General features: G+C 37.3%; 1 protein-coding gene across 3 annotated transcripts; it reads right to left on the reverse strand.

Moving 5' to 3' along the window:
• Window positions 1–4,318: 4,318 nt before the first annotated feature.
• LOC113330731 (protein CHROMATIN REMODELING 35-like) lies at window positions 4,319–10,156 on the reverse strand. 3 transcript variants are annotated; one of them, XM_026577564.1, is made up of 9 exons: window positions 10,077–10,156; window positions 9,830–9,936; window positions 8,737–9,386; window positions 8,165–8,368; window positions 7,247–7,417; window positions 6,187–6,846; window positions 5,063–6,102; window positions 4,917–4,984; window positions 4,319–4,825 (listed from the first exon to the last, which is right to left on the reverse strand). In XM_026577564.1, the coding sequence occupies exons 2-8, from the start codon at window positions 9,885–9,887 to the stop codon at window positions 4,981–4,983; spliced, it is 2,787 nt and encodes a 928-aa protein (XP_026433349.1). In that variant the 5' UTR covers window positions 9,888–9,936; window positions 10,077–10,156; the 3' UTR covers window positions 4,319–4,825; window positions 4,917–4,980. The 3 variants fall into 3 exon arrangements, with proteins under 3 accessions (XP_026433349.1, XP_026433347.1, XP_026433348.1); XM_026577562.1 differs by having other exon boundaries at window positions 5,063–6,846; XM_026577563.1 differs by lacking the exon at window positions 10,077–10,156 and having other exon boundaries at window positions 5,063–6,846; window positions 9,830–10,051.
• Window positions 10,157–10,980: the final 824 nt, after the last annotated feature.

The raw sequence follows: 10,980 nt of genomic DNA on the forward strand, positions 1-10,980 counted from the left end.
TAAAAAGGTGAATTCAGAACCGTCAGATTGGACCAAAATCATTTGTTTTTGTAAGAATGATGTGACGCAGAGCATACATGTGGGGTTCACCGCCGCCATAACCTGAATGGTCACGCAATGGCAACTGTCAAATAGTTAGGCCTTCAGCTTCGATCTTTTGTGCTAAAAAAGATAGAGTTATCAATTCTTACTGTGATTGAGATGATTGAGAAAATATACAATATATGTATTTCAAGGCAGAAGGCCCAGCGTGCTAAAAGAGCTGCAATAGAGTCTGTTCATGGAACTCAGGCAGTTACTTTTAGTGTTTTGCCCAAGTTTACGGCTGAGACGGCAAGAGCCGGAGATGGATGCCAAACCAACCTAGTTGTAGACCCAACAGATACGAAGTTTCTGGGCATTTGGTCCCGCAATAGAAGCTTTTAGGGAGAATCTTCGTCCGGTGATAATCATCGATGGTACTCACTTACGAGGTCCTTATAATGGAACCTTGCTTGTTGCATGCGCCTAGGATACCGACAATGGTGTTGTACAACTCGCTTATGCCATTATAGAATCAGAGAGCCGTGGTAATTGCGAGTATTTTCTTAAGCAACTGAGGAAGTATGTTCTATCTAAGTACAGCCGGCTACCGAAATTGGTGGTAGTGACCGACAAAGGTACAGGTTTAACTTTATCCATGAGTGATGTTTTGCCTGGCTCTTTGGATAGTTTGCAAGAAATGAAAACTCAAGTATTTAAAGACCAAAGTTGTTTGGACAACAAGGAAATTCCAAAACCGAAAATATTCTCAAGATATTCATTAAAGTACCTAATTTCGTTTTTCTATTTCCAATTAAATGTCAAATAATATTTCTGAAATCTCTCTTATTAGTTTAGTACATTAACTAATAAAACTTTTACAGAGGATATGCTTTCATTGCTGGTAATTAAAACATATATGCTTGAAAATCATAATTGAATGCTTTTCAATATTTCGGTTTGGGATCACCTTGAGCATTAAGGAATATCTTTGAACAATAAATGATAAGAGTTGTACACATGTTCAAATAATATCGATATCTAGAAGTTTCTCATCTTAACAAACGCTAATTCCTAATTCACACACAACATGAAGAAATGTGTGAACTTTGGAAACTCGGTTTTGCTCTTGGGACCGGTTATACCATCACTCCCAATATAGGTTGTGACGGTTATACCATGCTTCCCAAATGTAGGTTGTGATCGGTTACACATTGCTTCCCAATGTAGCTTGTGACCGATTACACCTTACTTCCCAATATAGCTTGTGATACTTCCCAATGTAGCTTGTGACTGATTACACCTTGCTTTCCAAATTAGCTTGTGACCTGTTACAACTTGCTACACACTATAGGCTATGACCGGTTATACCTTTATTCTCAACATAAGTTGATATAGGTTCTACCTTGTCATCTTGTATTAGTCATCCAAATATATTCAATGAAGAACCGGACCAACACACTTATGATTTCCTTTTCGATTATGAAACAAGTTCATACATTTACTTCCTTAAACCAATGTAAATACATATCTTCCTAGGATGAAATCACACCTATATCCTAAACATAATCAAGTAACTAATTACATAGACTTATGTTGATGTCGTATTTACGAAGTTCAAAAGATAAGTGTTATACTTCGTAATTCATTGATACTTTGATCATAATGCTATCACCAAGTCTAATCACTAGAGTATTTCTAAATATAGCTTGCATGCTATGTTTTCAATATAAAGCGACTTGAAAGATACGTTAGGAATGGAAACAATTCAAGTCAGTATTACTAACCTCAAGCGGAAGGATGATGTCTTCGTTGCAGTCGTTCCTTCTTCATATTCTTCAGGTCTTCAGAGTAATACTTGTATGTCTCAACATTCCTATACTTTCTAGTCCAACCTAAACGAAATTGACTCTAGTAATTAATCAAGCGACCCTAGATGAGTTTTGATACTAAAATATGACAACCAAACTTGACATACCAACGCTTGGTGGGTTCAACCGAGCTATGCTCTAACACTTAGTTGGAAGAATCCGGGCGGTTGACCTAAGAAAAAGTGGAAAAAGTCGCAGTCGGTACTTGTGAGACATTCCGTAGGGTGTACTAACTGCCGTTGTTACAGTCATAATAGACCGGATGTTAGAATCTCCCAGCCCATCAGTGTTTTCTCCGCTAGTCGGTCCTAAGTGGATAATACGGTTCTGTTCGATTTGTGCAGTAAATATAGTGAAGATCCACTTTTTTTATAGGCTCCCTTAGTGTATTATGTTGTTCTGTCCGATTTCAATTTGTTTAGTAAATATAACCACTTATTTTTTTGTAGGGTTATCTAAGTGGATAACGCAGTTTTGTATCTTCAGTTGGATCTGTATAGTTAATGTGATGAAAGATCCACTTATTTTTTTGTAGGGTCCCTAAGTGGATAAAGCAGTTGGATTTGTATAGTTAATGTGATGAAAGATCCACTTATTTTTTTTGTAGGGTCCCTAAGTGGATAAAGCAGTTCTGTAACTTCTGTTGGTTTTATGTAGTACATACGATGAAGGATGCAATAATTTTTATATAGGCTTTGTTTGTATGACCAAGGAAGGATCCCATGTTTATGTTTTTTGTTATAAATCGTTTGTTTTGCAACACCATGTTTTTGTATTTTTCATGTATAATTTTTCTCTTATGAATTTGTATTTGTGATTTGGACATTATGTTTTTGCAACTATTATAGGTTATTTTTCAATCCAATGATGCCGCATCTCCTCACCTATTTGGGTCTAAGCGCAAGCACCGATGGTATTCATTCTTCTTCTTCCAAATAACCCTTATTAATAAAGGTTTCACCTATTTTCCATCCTTACTTTCCCTAAATCCCATCCCAACTTCACAAACCAAATTTTGTTTAACATTTTTTAAATTGCGTAAACAAAACTCACCATATTATATGTTATTTGTCATCCACCATCGTTCTTCCCCCTCTCTCGAATCTAATCTTAAACCTATTACTATGAATTTATGCCAGCAACTCCCCGATATCTATATCCCCATCAGTACTACTAGCACATTCCTATTATTCTGATGCTCTAAAAATAGTTTTGTATCAAAATTGAAAAGAACGAAAACCACATATCAACATTAGAATACTAGAATCCTTAATCAACTTCATTTTTCTTCACTGGACTTTTCTAAGGGAACATCTTTCTTTTATGGAATTCATGGTTTTGCAACTACTGCAAACTGTTAATATGAATTAAGATTTAGATGCCAAGGAACATATAGTTAGGGTTTTCATTATATTCAATTAGGTCTCCATTAAATTAATTATCCCCAAATTTTTAATAATTTTTTGATGAATTATTTTTGTTCACACACTCTCATATTTTAAAAAAAAAAAAGATAAAAGTGTTGCAATCAACAAAAAAAAATAATACTAACAATTTAATATTCAAAAGTACTCTAGCAATTCGATCTTCAAACGGGATGAATACGGTGATTTGAACCTGATCGTTAATTATTAAAAATAAGAGTGAGTGTTGTTTAGCTAATGTAAAAAGGGTTATACAAAATCTAGTTCTTGTGTTTGAGATGGGAATTAGGAAAAATGAGGATAGGAAATAGGGAAAATCTTAATAAATCATTAATCACTAATTAACCATGGGATAGGATCCAATGACATGATTATATTGACATAATCATGACATGGTTTGATCATTTTTTCTACAAAATCCAAAATAAAACGAGTTTGAAGCTAATATTCTGGTGACATGTTCCACTTATAGCTCTACATTCCTGCCAAAAATGAGAGTATCTCGATATACGAAACTTCACCATCCAGAAAATTTAATTTGAACGGTTGATATTCAAAATGGTAGATGGTAGTCTTATACATCTCGGAATGTTCTCATTCTTTTTTAGGAATGTAAAGCTATATAAGAGGAACATGTCATCAAAAAATTAGATTCAGATGCATTGTCACTTGGGTTTTTTAGAAAAAATGGTCAAACCATGTCATGATTATGTCAATATAACCATGTCATTGGATCCTACCTCATTAACCATTACACTAACTTATTTAACAAGTTACAAGGGCAAATTTAGTATTATCAGAAATACTAGATAAGGGATGATTTAGGTTTACTTCATAATAACCTACTAAAATTGAAATGCTGGTCTCCGTGAAAAAGGGCTGGTGCCCAAAAAATCGTTCTAAACGAGTACCTGGCTACATTGAAGTTCTCCAAATTGGATGTTTGAAATTCCATATGCGGGAATCAATTGGGTTCGGAACCAAGATAAAGGAACAAACAGATTTAGTGAATAAGAATCATGCTTTTTATTGCAGAAAATCTGCACACTGATGCCATCAATATATGCACGCAGCATTGCAGCTTACAATTAAGACAATCAGTACCTGCAAAAAATGCCTCCTTAGGTTAACTAGGGGTTCACTAGAAGGAAAGTGCTATTGATAGAGTTGCTTCTAAACCATAACTAAGGTCTTTCTAATTGGACATCCAAACCTAATAGACTTTCTGTAAACCTTCAAAATGGGTGCAGTATAGTTTTCAGAACAACACTGTTCACTATGTAAACAGATGTGCGACAAAAAAAAAAAACTATTTCAAACTTAATAACATCCGGCTTATCCTATCATTCATTCTTCTTTTTGGCCATCTTTCTCTTAATCCAATTCATTTACATATGAGGAAATTCCCAGGAAACAGCTAAAGTTTTTGTGTATGTGCTAAAGAGATCCATGAGGACCATGACATACAAACCCCTTAACAGTAACTATAAGCAAAACCCCCAGTAAGCCCTGCAAAAGGAAGGGGAAACTAGGTAACACAATCACTAGTAAAGTTTCACCCAGAAAAATAATTTTGTAACATTTATATACCAAAACTGACCTCCATAGCACAACATCTTCAACCATATTGTAAGAAAACATCTCCACCCTGGCCTTAAGAAGGTTCACCTGCAATTCATAGAGAAGATGATGACCCTATTTATTTAGTAAAAAGATACTCGGATGACATAGAGGAGCTCCACTGACCTTCTGTACAAAGCTTTCACATCTTCACCAAAGGAACAGCTATTCCAGAACGCATCACCCAAGTCCTTTTTATCAACTTGTTCCATTGAAAAGTCATGGTAACCACATATCTCACTCCACTCAAACCACATCTTCGAAATTAACTCCTTCCTGAAGCATATATCGTGGTCTTCCTCCTCGGGTGAGTCTGGTGCAACCAACCTATAAGCATACACTTTTTTTGTTTGACCAGGTCGAAATGCACGACCAATAGCCTGTCGAGTAATTGAGGGATTGAGATGAATGTCTAAAATCAGTAAGCGAGATGCCCCGACAAGAGAGATTCCCTCCCCACATGCCTTTATGGAGCCAAAGAAGACTTTTGCATCTTGTGAAGTGTTGAAACGATCCATTGACAATTCTCTCTGGTCTTGACTAGAGTCGCCCGAAATGCAAAAGATTTCCTTCCCAAGGATCCAACCCTTAGTTTGCACCACTAGCCTTTCCAAAAATTTAAGTGGAAGGCGATATTGACTGAAAACTAGCAGCTTTTCCTCAGCAGATTCACAAAGCCCCAAAATAGTCAAGAAAAACTTTGCTTTGACACCGTCCGCAACATCTAGTTTGCTAAGTAGCTCATCAATCTTAGCTTCATTAATGTGTCCTCTGTCTCCGGTGGCATAACTCTCAGAGAATTCTTTCAACTGAGGGTGCACATATACTGCACTCCCCATGGAACTTCTCTTGAAGTACTCCAATTTTTTCAATTTTTGCACTGCAAGTTTCTGTTTGGCGCTGAGAGTGAGAACTACAGTCAGATCTACGAGACCTGGAAGTTCATCAAGAAAATCACCTTTATAGTAGTGTAAAACCTTGCTTGTCATCTCTCGTAGGTCTTGTATCACTGTGACTTTCCTTCGGAAATCTTGGTCATTTTGTAGGGTCTCTTCAACTAAGTCATAGAACAGTGTGCCTGCTCCCCCACTCTTATTAATCTGCTTTCTGGGACCAATTTGAACCCTGCTCATTACCCTTCTCACAACAGCCTTCGGTGTATCTAGCTTCATAAATTTGGGACACACAAGATTCAAAATGTTAAAAACTTCTTTCACGTGATTCTGAAATAAGGTGCCAGATAATACTACCTTCCGAGGAGTTTGAACCTGTGAAAGAGAATAGAGCAGATCTGTGCTCTCGTTCCTAGGTGTATGACCCTCATCCAGAATAAGTAAAGTAGGAACCTTAAGGAGTATCTCATGGCAGGCTGCTGCAGAAGTGCTGCTTGTACTATTGGATATGATGATTGCAAATTGTTGATATCCAACAAACATGATTCCTCTGCGTTCCACCCATTGTTTTAAGACAACCAACTGTTCTGCTCGACTATCTACTTTTGAACTATACAAGTCATACAAGGGGATTTCTTCAACCTGCCATCTTTTAAACTCCCTCTTCCAAGTACCCAGTATTCCTTTGGGTAACACTACAAGTGGTCTGGCATCAGGGTATTTGGCCAGGAAGCTTTGCAAAAAGCTTATAACCATAAATGTCTTTCCTGATCCTGGCGCGTGTGCCAAAATGCAACCACCTGGACTGTCGCATACTAAATTCCCAAGCAAGAAGTTGAAACCTTCAAGTTGATGAGGCTTCATTTGCTTCATGTGCCTTGGATGCACGGATATGTCAGCTACACCAAAATCTTGATCCATTAAATTCTGAACAGTAAGCTTGGATCCTTCAACTTGTTTGCCATCCTTCACATTACGAGACTGAGACATGTAACTACATCTGGTAGTCTTCAGTCCCTGGATGAAAAGAGGAAAGATATAAGCGAAGTGTGTATGTTATCCAGAAAAGAACTGGCAGTAGTTACATCGTGTCAGGACCATTAACAAACAAAATAAAAGCTAGGGGACACGACTCTGTTAGTTATAGTTTTGTTGTGTTTGTTTTGTTGCTAAGGTGATCCGCAGGTATATTGGCTTTGATCCTTTTTTGAGGTTTTATTTTTAGTTGCGACTCCTAGATTGTGGGAGTCACTTCTCTTTTGCTATCAGTGAAAGATTTTGTTTGATCGAGCAAAAAAAACAAGTTATCGATGAACGAGGTAGCTAAAAAAATTGATATTAAGCAAAAGATTAGCGAACCCATGAGCAATTTAAGCTAAATCATGAGAGAATTACAGGCAGCAGTGCAGATACATACCTTTCCCCACTGGAAGTCAATTATTTGTTCAATGCGTTTTTCAACCACTCCACATATCCTACAAAAATACCCCAGATCATCCTTGAGAATAAAAGAGTGTTCACATTCTTCTTCTCCCTCCTCTTCTGCCGCAGTATGTTCAATAGCAGTACTCAGGGGCAAGGAAGAATCCTATCGAAAGAAGGCAACATAAAAGTATATCATATTTCCAATATGATCGGTACAAGTTTTACAAATTTTAACCCTTGCCTAAATAGAGCCTCCACGTTCTCCTCACCTAAAGAAAATCATTTATGTGAACTGGGAGTATAACAAAGAACATAGCAAGTAAAAGACCTGATTGTCAGACCTACAAACCAAACTTCCATGTCCTCTACTCAAATATCTAGTTGAACATGCTGGTAAATTAATTATTATGATCCACCAATAGTCAAACTCATGTAGGTGCCTTATAAGTAATCCACCACCAAATAGACTGAATGGAACCAAGGTTTCTTCCGACACTCATATAGGTGCCATGTACCAACCATATCAAAGTGCTGATGGAACCACAACGCAGCATTTAAAGTGAGGCAAAAAATGCAAGGGTAGTTCTCATGAAAGGGAGGGAGGAGACAGCCATGATTTACCACATGTGGTCTTGACAATTAGTCGGGGTTCAGAGACTAGTAGCTACCAGAGCACAGTACCAGACACAACAAGCAACAAAAGGAAAGGCTAGGCTTCGTTCTACGACTACCGCCATGGAAAAAGATGTGAGATGCAATATTCCGAGGCTAGGCTTTCCATCTCAAGTCACCAAAAGTTATGATATAATCGTCTCAATGGGAATGCTCTAAAGTGAAGTTAGATTAACAAATGAGACAGATAATGCTAGATATAAAAGCTGCTATTTTAATATTTAATAACAAGAAGTACCTTGGAACATTCTATTGCTAAAGACATCTCTTTCCATATCTCTCCTAGCCCATCATCTTCACCGCTATGACCACTCCTCTGAGAGTTGCTCATTAGATCATCTTGAACACCAACGTATACACCTTTTGATTTCTCAATTGGTGTTTCGCCACAAATACCTCGATCCCCTTCTTTCTCAACTTTTCTATTTCGCTGATCACTTCCCTGAATATAATCATGATAGCAGTCATCATTTTTCAGTTAAGGACACTGTTTTGTCCCTTACCTTTCCCACTGCACTAATGGACAAGTCCAGCTAGTGAAAAGTAATGAGAAAAGGTAATAGGTAATCTACAGAAAACTAGAAACCTTGTGGTTGATACTACTTGTTTTTCATAGAACAAAAATGAGCTGTATTGCTTCCATCGTAAGGCTTGAAAACCCGTAAGCAGACAGTAGGAAAAGAATTTATGACGATACATAATTTCAATACCTTAAAATAAATTCTACTTTCATGGATCATAAGATGCTAATTGCAGGCAAAAAATGCAGAAAAATCAGGTATGCCAACTCAAAACTACTAAAACACTTACAAGTACATCTTTTGCTGGGTTTTCGCCATCTGGCTTCTTCAAAAAGATAGACTGGGAGCCGTAATGAGGCTTTTTCTGTGCTCCAACAGGTTCAATCCCTTGATTATCACTTTGAGTGGTGGAATTCCTTCCGTGCTCTTGTTTTGCATGGTATCGAGTCTGGATTTGCGATCCTACTTGTTTTTCAGTACTAGACATCTGAAGGCCACAGTGATTGGGATCATGGCTGTAATCAGGCTTCTGTACAATCTGGTCTCCATTTTCTGCATCTGTGCCAAACGTTACCAGTACATTATTACTTCTTGGCGTGAGGAAAATACCCCGCCTGCTGTGCGTTTGTGTTCTTTCAGCACAAATAGCTGCTGGAACATCAACCTCGTCTTCGCTATCCAAATCAATAGTGCTTTGACATGCCAAGTTAATGTTTCCATCTAAGCCACTTATTGGAGATTCTGCAGCAGATTTTAGAGTATGACCAAAATATATCTCCTGAAGAGGACTGAACAACTCCCTTTTTTTCCTAGCAAGGAGAGCTTCAATATCCTTTGTGACACTACCATATCTATCTTTATCCAATTCTTCCTTCAAATTTGGTATTGAGAATGGGTCAGAATGATCAACAGCATCAGTTTTTCTTCTTGAACCTTTATCTGTTTGATCAGCAAAGCCATAAAAATGAAAACAATGAGAACCCACAAACATAAAGTTTGAGAAATATATCACAGAGAAAATCTTTTTGAAAAGTGGGTAATGACAATTGCCGAGGCATCTAAGAAGGTTAACTGAGACTACCCAAGTACACATTCACTAATTTCTGTAACTTGTAAATTAATCCTGACCCATATACATTAATGGTATACAAGTAGCCTCCGGGGTGTTTATTCATTAGCAAACACGTTAAAAAATTAACTCATTTCAACTTTCAAGCCGCATTCGAAGTTGATAACCTACATGTGCATATGAAATTTTCATGGTGTAGCAACACAACACCAAAATCACAACATACTAAAAATAAAACCCCAAACATTCCTATTTCTAGTAATAAATGAACATTTTCATTCTGAAAACACCCCAACCTAGCAAAAACGCTTACCATTAGAGCTGGATTGATGAAATCTTCTTTTAAGAGAAGTAGTTTGGCTTGATTTCATATCTCCAACTCAGCTTGTAGAAAACAGAGCTTCTTCTCTGAGATAATCACTGCTAGAAACACAATAAAATAGAGCAAGAAAATGAAAATGTATGAGGTTCAGACTTCAAAACTGTAGTAGAGAAATTACAAGCCCTGGAATCATTAGTAGAATGTCCAAGAGACTGAAAGAGAGGGAGAGAGAAGAGACCCTTATTTGTAATTGTACCACAGAGGCACCTCAAAACCCTAACTTTGAAGTGTGTGAGAAAATGCTATTTTGATTCTTCCATATAAACGTCTACTAAAGCAAGAGTCGGACGGATACTGAGATATCAAAACGACTATTCGTGGCAAATGGCAGGTGGAAAGACAGCAAGAAGAGAGAGAAGGTGTTTTTGTTTGGGCATAGGAATGTGGGGCAGGACACAATAAACGTGGGAAGATGTTATTTGTGCACTCATGCTTGATAAGCCTCCTAGTGTTTTGAGAACCTTCTATTGTTAGACAACACTTATTCTCCAGATTAATAAAAAAATTTATGTGTTTGCATAAAAAAGAAAAAAAAAAAAAATTAAAGTTTTAGCATGTTTAGCAAGAGCATCTGCCGCTTCATTTCCTAGTCTAGGTACAAAATGAAAACCCAAAAAGTTATGGCAGTCTCTAGTTAATTTAGAAGCTTCATCTAAAAGAGACCTGCTTTTCCAAGAGACCTCAGAATTCTTGCCTTGTAAGTAGTTGCAATCCCCTTCGATACTGAAATTTTCGATGTTTTTTTCTTTTGCCCATAATGTTGCCTGGAACACTCGTACCGCTTTTGCTCCTTGTGGGTCTGGTGAGATTGATGGTCCTGCTATGCCTCCTTCAAAGGTTCCTGCAGCATTTCTCAAAATTAAGGCAAAGTTAGATGGGGTTATAGATGAGTCCCAAACCGCATCAATGTTAATCTTTAGTGTGTTATTCTGTGGGGCCATCCAAGTTGGTTCGGTTTAGGTTTTGGTGTATTTTTATGTTGCTCTACCTGTTTAGTGCCTTTTCTAGTCCAAAAAAATAACAATTGAGCTTGGGATAATTACAATTGTAATGTTTGCAAACTTCATGATGAACTTACCGAG

Source organism: Papaver somniferum, unplaced genomic scaffold (assembly GCF_003573695.1).
Source record: "Papaver somniferum cultivar HN1 unplaced genomic scaffold, ASM357369v1 unplaced-scaffold_118, whole genome shotgun sequence".
Taxonomy (NCBI): domain Eukaryota; kingdom Viridiplantae; phylum Streptophyta; class Magnoliopsida; order Ranunculales; family Papaveraceae; genus Papaver; species Papaver somniferum.